This window comes from Pagrus pagrus, assembly GCF_965226575.1.
Source record: "Pagrus pagrus genome assembly, chromosome: 20".
NCBI lineage: Eukaryota > Metazoa > Chordata > Actinopteri > Spariformes > Sparidae > Pagrus > Pagrus pagrus.
In genome coordinates this window covers 127977-142500 of record NC_140207.1, presented here as the reverse complement: position 1 = coordinate 142500, position 14524 = coordinate 127977, and the positions used below count along the sequence as shown (strand labels likewise).

General features: G+C 43.3%; 1 protein-coding gene across 1 annotated transcript in view; it reads left to right on the top strand.

The window, feature by feature from the left end:
• The window catches only part of LOC311249741 (uncharacterized protein), a 10920-nt gene extending 398 nt beyond the window's left edge, over positions 1-10522 (top strand). Inside the window, exons 2-5 of the mRNA XM_084341026.1 lie at positions 3165-3351; positions 3439-3658; positions 4589-4746; positions 7149-10522. Of these exons, the coding sequence (XP_084197152.1) occupies positions 3245-3351; positions 3439-3658; positions 4589-4746; positions 7149-8262 (1599 nt within the window). The 5' untranslated portion in view covers positions 3165-3244 and the 3' untranslated portion in view covers positions 8263-10522. The remainder of the gene's footprint in view (positions 1-3164; positions 3352-3438; positions 3659-4588; positions 4747-7148) is intronic.
• The last annotated feature ends 4002 nt before the right edge of the window (positions 10523-14524 follow it).

Below are 14524 nucleotides of genomic sequence, written 5' to 3'. Positions count from 1 at the left end.
GTATGTTCTCTGTATGTTGTCTGTACGTTCTCTGTACGTTCTCTGTATGTTGTCTGTACGTTCTCTGAATGTTGTCTGTATGTTCTCTGTATGTTGTCTGTATGTTATCTGAATGTTGTCTGTATCTTATCTGAATGTTGTCTGTATGTTCTCTGTATGTTGTCTGTATGTTCTCTGTATGTTGTCTGTATGTTATCTGAATGTTGTCTGTATGTTATCTGAATGTTGTCTGTATGTTCTCTGAATGTTGTCTGTATGTTCTCTGTATGTTGTCTGTATGTTATCTGAATGTTGTCTGTATGTTCTCTGAATGTTGTCTGTATGTTCTCTGTATGTTGTCTGTATGTTATCTGAATGTTGTCTGTATGTTCTCTGAAGGTTCTCTGTATGTTCTCTGTATGTTCTCGTATCGATCAGTGAGGAACGATATTGATCAGTGTTCTGCTCCAATGATTGGTATCTTCTGAACAATACTAACCAACACTGATCAATACTGCTCTATCCCATCATGTCTCTTTTGTACTCTGTTGGTTGTCTTTATTTATCAGTATTGATTAATAGCATTGATCTGTATTGAATAGAATTGATCAGTAACAAATAGCATTGATTGGTAACGAACAGAGAAGTGATTGTTGTACTGATTGGATCACAGAGTATTGATCTGTATCTGTATCTAATAATCAGTATTGGTCAGTATCTGTCTGTAATGATTTGATAGTGTCTGTGTCAGTATTGATCATAATGTGTCAGTATTGATCAGTTATCTGTTTATATTGATCAGTTTGTGTCAATACTGATGATCAGTATCTTCATGTATTGATTGGTATGTGTCAGTATTGATCAGTATTGACGGCTGTAGGAGGTGGAGGAGGCACAGATGTGATTCACAGTCAGACTCTCTTGTAGAGGAGATGCAGTGCATGATGGGAGACGTGTTTCACTCACAGATCTGAGGTCACTTTAATAACCGACTGTCAGCCAGAGGGCGAGTGCTGCATTGTGGGAGTTTCAGTGTAGTCCACACACACACATACACACACACACACACACACACACAGAGTGAAGTGTCCATTTTATCATTGTTTATTCATTAAAATTAAATAACAAAAAAACCTAAATTATAAAATGGATTTATGTCAACAAATAACTGCTCTTTGCAGTCGTTTTGAGTCTCTTTATGGTGTTTTGAATCTCTTTGTTGAGTTTTGAGTCTCTATGTAGTTGTTTTGAGTCTCTTTATGATGTTTTGAGTCTCTATGTAGTTGCTTCTAGTCTCTTTGTAGTTGTTTTGCGTCTCTTTGTAGTTGTTTTGAGTCTCTTTGTTGAGTTTTGGGTCTCTGTGTAGTGTTTTGAGTGTCTTTGTAGTTGTTTTGAGTGTCCTTGTTGCTGTTTTGAGTCTCTTTGTAGAGTTTTGAGTCTCTTTGTAGTCATTTTGAGTCTCTTTGTTCTGCTTTGAGTCTCTTTGTAGTGTTTTGAGTCTCTATGTAGCTGTTTTGAGTCTCTGTGTCATGGTTTTGAGTCTCTTTGTAGTGGTTTGGAGTAATTTTGTGGTCATGTTCGTTCTTTTTTTTCTAGTGTATTTATAGTGTTTTGAGTCTCTCTGTATTGTTTTGAGTCTCTGTTATGGTTTTAAGTTTCTTTGTAGTCGTTCAGAGTCACTGAAGTTGTTTTGAGTCTCTTTGTAGTTGTTTTAAGTCTCTTTGTAGTCATTTGGCGTCACTCTGTAGTTGTTTTAAGTCTCTTTGTAGTCATTGTGAGTCTCTGTGTAACTTTTTGCATCTCTTTGGATTGGTCCAAGATAGATCTAAGATGATGCCCTTCATGATGGCCTCTATGCTGCACTCTCTAGTTCTTCCTCTGTTCTTGTTTTTGTCAGCTGTTCCTCTTTAATTTCATACACAGGAGGAATGTTGAAACATCAGACAGTCAACTGGTCAAACTTTTTCTCTGTTTTTCACTGAATGAGAATGTTTTCTAGCTTCTAGTTGGAGGAGCAGCAGGAAGTGGTCGATGAAAAATAACCTGTTAAACTGAGACAGCAGGGATTTCAAACTTCGCTCAAGTCAATAAAGCCAGCGAATGTCTGCTCTCCAGCCAACAAGATGGATGAACTGCTGCTCCTAAACAGAGTGAACATGCACCTTTGCAGATCTGCCACCTTCTGTTTCACCAAAATCTGGCTTGGTGCGCACATACTGGACTCAACACTGCAACTGCAGGGTTTCATTTGCTCTGAGCAGACTGCATGACAGGGCGATCAGGGAAGACGGGGGGAGGCGTGGGAGGGCTTCTACATTAACAAAGCTTGGTGTACAAATGACAGTGTCCTCACATAGAGACTTTACCATGGAAGGTCTCATTTATACTATACGCTGTTTACATCTCAGGTCAGACCTGTTAGTGAGGCAATACAATACCTGGCTGACCACACACCTGACACAGAACATTAACACCTCGACGATGTGAGGCAGACACTGAAATCTGCTCAGCTTGAAGTCATAACTCTAAAGAGAAGAAACAACGAGGCAAAGCAGGAATTACAGGCCTGCTTCGACTGCACTCACTGGAAGTTTGCAGACACTGCTACATTATTCAACAACACTGTCTGCTGTGGAAACATTCAGGTTTCTGGATCTACTGTCTCCCAGGACCTGAAGTGACTTCTTCATTAAGAGGGCCCAACACGGGCGCCCATTAGCTCAGCTGGTAGAGCGGGCGTCCCATGTGCAAAGGCTTTGTCCTCGCTGCAGCGGCCCGGGGTTCGAGTCTGGCCTGGGCCCTTTGCTGCAGGTCAGCCCCCGACCCCACCCCCCACCCTGTTTCCTGTCATCTCTCTGAAGCTGTCCCATCAATAAAGCCATAGAAAGGCCAAAAAATATCATTTAGAAAAAAAAAAGAGGGCCCAGCTAACCTGTTTCTGCTCAGGAGGTCCAACATGCCTCAATCTGTTTGTCTGTTTCTGTGTAGGATCACTGAGAGTAGTGTAAACTGGTGTCAAGTCCATGAATGTTGACACATTTTGTGGTTCTTGTTCTGGTTCTGGTACTGGTTCTAAATGTGATTCTGATTCCGGTTCATTGTGAGTGTGAATTAATATTAATGTGTCAGTGTCTCTTCAGAGTAACAGGAAAACCTAACCATCTCTCTTTCTCTCTCTCTGACAGGAAGTTGGTGACCGAGTCCAGGTGAGGTGGCGGTGGGCGGGGCTTAGCCTGCTGAGCCACCGTCTGATTGGTGGGTGGTAATGATCGCGACTGGCGGCCTTCTGCGGATCAATGCACGGCGACAGGACTCACTGAGGTCCAAACCACACAAACCACACACTCACAAGAGGAAGAGCAAGAAGAAGAGGTTGCACACACACACACACACACACACAGTGTGGTCTTGATGCTGTAACCTTTCAGAACATGATGATGTCACTTCCTGCCCCCTCAGGAGGAGCGAGGTGGTGGTGGTGAAAGGGAAGTTGAAGCTGGTTTCAGTCTCAGGTCTGGTGGCGGCGCTTGGGATCCTTGTCCTGCTGGTGGGCATGGTCATGGCGGCTCTGGGCTACTGGCCTCGAGATGGACTGTTCTTCAGCACTCGGCCACAAGAGGGCGCCACCATGGCTTCAGTGTCCTCCAGTGACTCCACACCTGCACCTGCTGACAATCAGGTGAGAACCGTAGAACAAACCATGGTTGTTTTAACAGTTTCCTGTCTGAACGTCTCAGTCTGGTTTGTTTCCAGTAGGCAGATTCAGTTTCACCTCTCGTCTCTGACTTTATTAGTAGCTCAAAATACTTGAAGCCAATACATGTCAGCCTTACAGGGGAGCAGCCATAACGAGGGAAACCGACTCTGGGTAAATATGGCAGGAGCCTTAGAACGTCCTCACGTCAGGGTTGGTCTGAGTTTAAACTGCAATCTGAATCATCAGCAGAGGAGTCGCTCTGGTCAGATGATGGAGGAAAGAGGGAGTGAAGCTGTGCATCATGATGTTCAGCTCAGCAACACAAAGAGGAGATTTTATACTAAACAGACTGTTGAAGCCTCATGTTAAAGGGGAATTCCGTCATTTTTAAAACCTGGGTCTTATATTGACATGTTCTGGTGTGAAAATGATTCATACCTACCGAAAGTTTTGGAATCGGTCCTGTAGATCTCCTCAGCTGCAATGTAATCCTTTGGGGCAACTGTGACTGTCAAAGTTACGTCCACTGAAAGTGTTTTTGTCTCTGACAGGCTGAGGTTGTTATTCTGAGTGTCTGACAACATTCACAATAGTCTGACTAACCCCAGCTCTGGATGTTTCCTGAGGTTAGGGTTAGTCCTAACCCTTGAATAATTTTGGGAAATCACGCTGCAGGCTTTAGTGAAGATCTACTGCTGTTTGATTTGCTGTTCATATTATTTTTTAAATGTGGCCAAAGTCTGAACGTAGTCCAGTATGAAGAGAAAGAATGATCACAGACCAGAAACCTTTTCAGTCTTACAGACATGTGAGAGTTGTTTAGAAGCAGTAAACAGAAGTGGAACTGAAACCGGTGACTGTACCTGTCAGCCCCACAGGTGTTTTATTAAACTTCTCTCTGACTGCGTCCAGGGAGGAGACAGGGTGGAGGAACCTGAAGGAGAAGAAGGACACAACAGAGGAGGAGTTGATGAAGAAGGAGGAGGCGATGACAGTTTTAACCGGACAGAAACCGTCAACGGGACCAGCCGGCACCTCTCACGAGGCTTTCTGGAGGATTTCCTGGACAGGTGACTAAACTCCTCCTTCAGTCTGCTGCTGGAATTTTGATTCCAGTTTGATCAAAGAGGGATGCCACATTTAATGCGGCTACTGCAGGAGGTTCTGCAGTCTTGTTGGAAGTTCTACTGTCTTGTAGGAGGTTCTACTGTCTTGTAGGATGTTCTACAGTCCTGTAGGAGGTGCTACTATCTTGTAGGAGGTGATACTGTCCTGTAGGGGGTTCTACAATCTTGTAGGAGGTTCTACAGTCCTGTAAGATGTTCTAGGAGTCCTGTGGGACGTTTTACAGTCAAGGTGGTTCTAATGGCCATTTAAGAGATTCTAGTGGTCCTCTTCTTTATTGGTTCCTTAGTTAAATTCTTGTGGCCTTTTAAGAGGTTTAATTGGTCCTAGGGAGATTACATCTCTCAGAGGGTCCCAGTGATCTTTTTTGAGGTTTTAGTGGTTCTTTAAATGGTTCTTGTGGTCATTTAAATGGGTCTAGTGGTCCTTCAGGGGGTTCCTATGGTACCTTTAATGGTACTAGTGGTCTTTTAGGATGTTCAAGTGGTTATTTAAATGGTTCTAGTGGTCCTTTAAATGGTTCTACTGGTCCTTTAGGTGGTTCTAGTGGTTCCTATGAGATTCAAGTAGTGTATTAAGAGGTTCTAGTAATCCTCAAGGAGATTCAGTGGTCTTTTTGGAGGTTCTAATGGTCATTTGGGAGGTTCTAGTAGTCCTTTAAATGGTTCTTATGGCCTAGTTGGTAGTTGGAGCAACCCTCTAAGGTTAGTCCTTTAGCAGACTGTTGTTATTTTTTAGGAGCTCCTAGTGATCGTTCAAGACGTTCTTGTGGTCCTTGAAATGGTTCTAGTTTAATCTAGTCATATTTAAGGACATTCGGTGGTCCTTTTGGAGGTTCTAATGGTAATTAGGGAGGTTCTAGTGGTCCTCTCAGGGGCGTTGCTAGGCCTGCAGCTTTACAGGGGCACAGCTCTTAGATCCAGTGTAGCGCCGCTATATCCATATAATGCGAGTGACGGGGCACTGAAACACAGCCTCTATATAACGCATTATCTGCCACAAAACTAGTTCATTTCACCAATATTTTGTCATGATACGCTCGTGCTATTCCCCTCTGAGTCCGGGGTTGTCTGTTATCAACATCCGGGGTCAAACCAGCAGTAGCAGCTACAGGTAAACAAGCCGGGCTGTCGCGGGTGCGCGCGCAGCTCAGAGATGACATCTTCCAGGTCAGAGGTAGTAGGTCAACCTACAGACCCCGGATGTTGATAACAGACAACCCCGGACTCAGAGGGGAATAGCACGAGCGTATCGTAACAAAATATTGGTGAAATGAACTAGTTTCGTGGCAGATAATGCTCATAGAGGCTGCGCTTCGGTGCCTGGATCACTTGCATTATATGGATATACCGGCGCTCCACTGGATCTAATTTCGACCGAACGACTCCAAATGACACCAAAGTTATCTGGGTGAGTAAATGATCATATATTTCCAGGTTGTAAAAAACGGTAGTTATCCTTTTAGAAGATTACTTTAGTCTTTAAGGAGGTTCCAGCCTGTTTCTGGTGGTTCTTAAAGGGTTCCAGTGGTTCATCAAGAGGTTCTAGAGGTTATTGTTCCAACTGAAGTCCTAGATAGATAGATAGATAGATAACAGCGGGTACATTCAAGTACAAATACAATCAAAATACAAGGACAAATATAGAAACAATAAAGTACTTTGTACAATAAAATGCTTAAGTAGTTATAAAATAAAGTAAAAACTGAGGTAAACAAAATAAAATGGTAGGTGGACCATAAGGTGCAAGAGGATAAGGTGCAGTTATATTTAAAGTAACAATAACTTAAAGCACAAAAAAGTATTTGTGTGTAACGCACACTGTGTTATAAAGTCTGATGGCACCAGGTAGGAATGATTTCCTGTGCTGTTCCTTTAGGCAGCAGGTTGAATGAGTCTGTTGCCGAAGCTGCTCTTAAGCTTGTCCAGAGTTTATTGGAGGTGAGAGACACTGTCCATGATAGCCAACAGTTTTGCCAGCATCCTGTCCTCCACCACCTCCTCCAGGGTGACAAGCTTAGAGCCAACAACAGACTCTGCCTTCTTGATGAGTTTATTCAGTCTGTTGGCGTCCTTCGCTTTGATGCCCGCGTGTCCTGTAATAGGTTGTGATGGATATTATGGAGGTTGTACTCGTCCTTTTGGAGGCTCTGGTGGTCCTTTAAGATCTCCTGACATCTTTAAAAGGTTCTAAGTGTCATTTCCAAGGTTCTGGTGGTTCTCTTGTGTTGTTTTTGTGTGCTCTGATAAACCCACTCCCTGCAGACACAGTCAGAGATTAGCTGGTGAACTCTGTGGTGTGGACTTTGTTGTAACAGCTGGATGTTTGTTGTTGGATGTCTCTGCAGGTATCTGTACTCTGACAGGCTGAAGGTCTTGGGTCCTCTCATCATGGGCATCGGGATTTTCCTCTTCATCTGTGCGAACGCTGTCCTCCACGAGAACCGTGACAAGAAGACCAAAATCATCAACCTGCGGGACATTTACTCCACCGTCATTGACCTCCACAGCCTCCGTAAACCCAACACCTCCTCTGCCCGCCGCTCCTCCACCAATCCTCTCAACGGCCTTGTTAATTACGTCCAATCAAAGAGCCTGGAGACCAAACCCAGGGCATACCCCGCATCCCTGTTGAACAGGAGTCAGGGAGGAGGAGGAGGGGAGGGAGGAGGTGGGCCATTGTACAGGCAACCAGGAGATGGAGGTGGAGGAGGTGGGGGCAGTGATGGAGAAGGAGGAGACACTGTGTTCAGTATCTACCAGGAGCAGCCCCTCGCTCCTCCTACCCCCTCCTCCATCTCCCTTAGCTTCAGCCCCCTCCACCTCCCAACCTGCTGGACCTCCCTGCAGAAGGAGGCGCTCAGCTCCTTCACCTTACCCCTGTGCCGGCCACGGCCTGCTGCTCCCCGCAGAAGGCACTCTGCTCGGGCCGGTATGAGCTGGAGCACAGAGGGGGAGGAGGAGAGAGGGAGGGAGGGGGTAGGCCACCGCCAGGAGGACAAAGTGAAGGAGGATGAGGTGTATGCATGTCCACCACTTCCTCTGTGCTCCTCCACCCCCCCCCAACTCAGACCCTTCCAGGGTTCCTTCAGCCACTCCAGTTTCCATGGGGAGGCACCAGGAGGCTCCCAGGCCCTGCTCCTCCTCTCCTCCTCCTCCCTCACCCCCTCCCACCTGTCGCTGTCCTCCCTGTCTCACCTCTTGTCCTCCTCCTCATTCACGCCACCCCACCCCTGCAGGAGGCGAAGCCTGCCGACTAGCAGCAGCACGACAGGTTACAGTAAATTGACACACGGCGAGGAGGAGTCGTTTGAGTCGACAGAGATGGCATCATCACGTCATGTGACATCACACAGGAAGTACTCCAACAGGGAGAAGCTGAGGATGATCTCACAGGTGGATTCTGGTCAGAGGCAGGAGGAGGAGGGCCAAGGAGACGGGACATCCAATCAGCAGCTGTGAAGTCATGTGACTTTTTGATTACATCAGCTTGACATCAGGAAGGACCCGTTCACGCAAAGCTGAGAAACAGTGAAACATAAAACTGATGAAAAGACCACAGAGTCAAACTTGTTGTCGTAGCAATAAGGAGTCTTCCAGATGAACCAATGACAGCACAACAGGAAATGAACGGATGAACTTTGTTTTATTTGCATTAATCAGCTCGTTAACTGACTGCCTGCTTATTAAAAAAGACGTGGGAATGTTTTTATGCTAAATCATCATGTGTTCATGTTACATGTGCAGCCGATCAGCGATCAGAGAAGAAACAGAAATGTTCGGACTGTTTTACAATCTGTCGTCACAGAAGAGAAAACGTCTGAGCTGCTGAACGTCACTTTGTTCTTCTGTCCTGTTTATCATCAACAAGCACAACATGGAACCTTCACAGACTGACGGACATCTCACACAAATATCAACGATATTTATTTATTAATTATTTATTTATCTACACAGGAAGTCTCATTAAGGTCATGACTCTTTTTCAACCTGAGAACAAGAACAAACACAATCACATATCTGACTTCAGGTTCACTTTAAGAAAAAAGTTTTAAAGGAGAAATCCCAAACACTTAAGATGGTGAGGTGAGATGACAGATTTTTAGCATTTGAAACTAATTCTGATTTTAAAATATCTTCTGTGACCGCCATATTAAGAGACAAGTCTGAGACATATAACACAATATCATCTGTATAAAGATGTAGAATACAAATTGCAGTGTATAGTTTCTGTAGGACCGGGCCTGTGGGACACCGTCACAGAAACTACTGAGTCTGACCAGAGAGACGTTCAACCATTCTGTCCATTCAGTACTCACAAAGAGGACTCACTCAATATACGTCAGGTGATCTTGGCTGTCATGGTAACAATAATAAACACATAGTTAGAGGTGCAATATGTAAGAATTTTAGTTCAAAACATTCGAAAATTGACTAAAACAATCGATAGCATGTGAAGAAATAACAGTTTTGATGCTAGTTTAAAGACATTTATGTTTTGAGATAAACAGATATCTACTGAAGTTAGCATGCTAACCAGCTAGCTGAGAATCTCTTTCTCCCAGCGGCCCAAAGCTCCTCCAAACGCTCCCCTGGTAATCCGGCTAGCTGCATGGCTAACTGAGCTAACAAGCGAACAGTAGCTACAGTCATGAATGTATAACAAATACAGCTAGCAGCAGTTAGTAGCTAATCTGGTTAAATGCTGCCCCCTATTTGTTGTATGAATTCAAGGTGAGTAATTCTTACATATTGCACCTTTAATGTTGTGAAACAGTCACAGCTTGGTTGGTTTTGGGTCCAGGTTGGGTTCAAATGAATATGTCAATCACATAGTTGTTTAAAAAGACGTGTTGACTTTTAGTTGCACACAGGAAACAAACTTTGGTTTCCATGGTAACAGTCCTGTTTGACCCAGCCACCCCGGCCTACGCAGACTTTTCTTGCTCTTTATATGACGTCACCTGAGTTTGACGACACGTTAAAACATGACACTGGACGGGCAGCTGAACATTGATAGTGTGAAGTGTTGTTACGACCGCACTGCTGTTTTTAATGTGTTATATTTAACAACACACCTGGTGAAGATCTTCTGAGTGACAGTAACCAAACGACTGACTCTAATCAACAACATAGTTAATAACATTTAACTCAGCTGAAGATGTGATCTGTCAACTGTGGCATCACTGAGGTGTTTTTTGAAATAAGAAATCAAAAGTGTCCTATTTTTCTAAAATGATCTTATTGATTAAATTAAAATGAGATTTTCTCTGACGGGGTAAAACAGTAAGACACTGAAGACGATCTGTGACTTTAAAAGACTGAAGATCTTCAGATGGGACATTTACATCCAAGAACCATCTCAACACTTTATGTCTAAGTTCAGTTTGTTTTAGTTCAGAGGGAACGTCTCCCAGCAGACACGGTGCTGATGGGTCCAATCAGTGTATTTGTTAATGAATGAACTAAACATTATGACATCACACGTTTTCCATCAGCATGTAACTGTGGACACTAACTCCAGGTGTGATGATGTGACCGTGATGCCATCTGATTGTTTTAAAGTCGTGGCTTCATTGCGTCTTCCACCAAAACTGAGCCTGCTTCAACTCAACAGCACAACAGCCAATCAGCTGATAACTTTCACTTCCTGCTTCCTGTGAGTGTATCTGCTGAAACATTGGCATCAATAAATCTGAATAAAGCACATTAAGTCTCGTCACTCTGCGGCTGTTCTGTCACACCTGCTCAAATATTCTGTTTCACACCTGAAGCCTGAGAACTGTGTGTTTGTCTCATTAGATCGCATTTTGATTTCAGATCTGAAGATCTACACACACCTTCATCCTGTCATCATCGTCATCATCATCATCACTGAAGATCTACACACACCTTCATCCTGTCATCATCGTCATCATCATCATCACTGAAGATCTACACACACCTTCATCCTGTCATCATCATCATCATCATCACTGAAGATCTACACACACCTTCATCCTGTCATCATCATCATCATCATCACTGAAGATCTACACACACCTTCATCCTGTCATCATCGTCATCATCATCATCACTGAAGATCTACACACACCTTCATCCTGTCATCATCATCATCATCATCATCATCATTATCACTGAAGATCTACACACACCTTCATCCTGTCATCATCATCATCATCATCATCATCATCACTGAAGATCTACACACACCTTCATCCTGTCATCATCATCATCATCATCATCACTGAAGATCTACACACACCTTCATCCTGTCATCATCATCATCACTGAAGATCTACACACACCTTCATCCTGTCATCATCATCATCATCATCATCACTGAAGATCTACACACACCTTCATCCTGTCATCATCGTCATCATCATCATCACTGAAGATCTACACACACCTTCATCCTGTCATCATCGTCATCATCATCATCACTGAAGATCTACACACACCTTCATCCTGTCATCATCATCATCATCATCATCATCATCATCATCACTGAAGATCTACACACACCTTCATCCTGTCATCATCATCATCATCATCACTGAAGATCTACACACACCTTCATCCTGTCATCATCATCATCATCATCATCATCATCACTGAAGATCTACACACACCTTCATCCTGTCATCATCATCATCATCATCATCATTATCATCACTGAAGATCTACACAAACCTTCATCCTGTCATCATCATCATCATCATCATCATCACTGAAGATCTACACACACCTTCATCCTGTCATCATCATCATCATCATCATCATCATCATCACTGAAGATCTACACAAACCTTCATCCTGTCATCATCATCATCATCATCATCATCATCATCATCACTGAAGATCTACACACACCTTCATCCTGTCGTCATCATCATCATCATCATCACTGAAGGTCTACACACACCTTCATCCTGTCATCATCATCATCATCATCATCATCATCACTGAAGATCTACACACACCTTCATCCTGTCATCATCATCATCATCATCATCATTATCATCACTGAAGATCTACACAAACCTTCATCCTGTCATCATCATCATCATCATCATCATCACTGAAGATCTACACACACCTTCATCCTGTCATCATCATCATCATCATCATCATCATCATCACTGAAGATCTACACAAACCTTCATCCTGTCATCATCATCATCATCATCATCATCATCATCATCACTGAAGATCTACACACACCTTCATCCTGTCGTCATCATCATCATCATCATCACTGAAGGTCTACACACACCTTCATCCTGTCATCATCATCATCATCATCATCATCATCATCACTAAAGATCTACACACACCTTCATCCTGTCGTCATCATCATCATCACTGAAGATCTACACACACCTTCATCCTGTCATCATCATCATCATCATCATCACTAAAGATCTACACACACCTTCATCCTGTCGTCATCATCATCATCATCATCATCATCACTGAAGATCTACACACACCTTCATCCTGTCATCATCATCATCATCATCATCATCACTAAAGATCTACACACACCTTCATCCTGTCATCATCATCATCATCATCATCATCATCATCACTAAAGATCTACACACACCTTCATCCTGTCATCATCATCATCATCATCATCATCATCACTAAAGATCTACACACACCTTCATCCTGTCATCATCATCATCATCATCATCATCACTAAAGATCTACACACACCTTCATCCTGTCATCATCATCATCATCATCATCATCATCATCACTAAAGATCTACACACACCTTCATCCTGTCATCATCATCATCATCATCATCATCATCACTAAAGATCTACACACACCTTCATCCTGTCATCATCATCATCATCATCATCATCACTAAAGATCTACACACACCTTCATCCTGTCGTCATCGTCATCATCATCATCACTGAAGATCTACACACACCTTCATCCTGTCATCATCGTCATCATCATCATCACTGAAGATCTACACACACCTTCATCCTGTCGTCATCATCATCATCATCATCACTGAAGATCTACACACACCTTCATCCTGTCGTCATCATCATCATCATCATCACCATCATCATCATCATCATCATCACTGAAGATCTACACACACCTTCATCCTGTCGTCATCATCATCATCACTGAAGATCTACACACACCTTCATCCTGTCGTCATCATCATCATCATCATCACTGAAGATCTACACACACCTTCATCCTGTCATCATCATCATCATCATCATCATCATCATCATCACTAAAGATCTACACACACCTTCATCCTGTCATCATCATCATCATCACTGAAGATCTACACACACCTTCATCCTGTCGTCATCATCATCATCATCATCACTGAAGATCTACACACACCTTCATCCTGTCATCATCATCATCATCATCATCATCATCATCACTAAAGATCTACACACACCTTCATCCTGTCATCATCATCATCATCACTGAAGGTCTACACACACCTTCATCCTGTCATCATCATCATCATCATCATCATCATCACTAAAGATCTACACACACCTTCATCCTGTCATCATCATCATCATCACTGAAGGTCTACACACACCTTCATCCTGTCGTCATCATCATCATCATCATCACTGAAGATCTACACACACCTTCATCCTGTCGTCGTCATCATCATCATCATCATCATCACTGAAGATCTACACACACCTTCATCCTGTCGTCATCATCATCATCATCATCACCATCATCATCATCATCATCATCACTGAAGATCTACACACACCTTCATCCTGTCGTCATCATCATCATCACTGAAGATCTACACACACCTTCATCCTGTCGTCATCATCATCATCATCATCATCACTGAAGATCTACACACACCTTCATCCTGTCATCATCATCATCACTGAAGATCTACACACACCTTCATCCTGTCGCCATCATCATCATCATCATCATCATCACCATCATCATCATCACTGAAGATCTACACACACCTTCATCCTGTCATCATCATCATCACTGAAGATCTACACACACCTTCATCCTGTCATCATCATCATCATCATCATCACTGAAGATCTACACACACCTTCATCCTGTCATCATCATCATCATCATCATCATCACTGAAGATCTACACACACCTTCATCCTGTCATCATCATCATCATCCTGTCATCACCATCATCATCATCATCATCACTGAAGATCTACACACAGCAGTTGTCACTATGAGCAGATTTATTGTGATGTTCATCTTGTTTACGAGCTGTTCTGAGCCCAGTTGGCTCCATGTTGGTGTTGGTTCTGGTGCTGATGAGACGATGTAGTTCACTGAGCGCTTCAACACAAAACTACATGAGGTTTGACTTTAATACAACAAACTGACAAACATCATGTGACTGATGACCCAGTTCAACTGGATCAGAACATCAGCTGTCTCCTCGTCCACTGGAGGGGGCGGGGCTTCAGCTCTGTAGTAACCTGGGGGCGGGGCTTCAGATCTGCCGTAACCTGAGGGGCGGGGCTTCAGATCTGCAATAACCTGGGGGCGGGGCTTCAGTTCTCAGAAGTTCTGACTGAGTCCAAACAGGATCCTGATTCAGCCCAGGTGTGTCTACTGCTGAGGTCCAAACCTGTTGTTAAAAAGTGCTGCAGAAATAAGTTATTATGTGATTTTTATTATTGATCATCATTATTGATCCATCATCAGT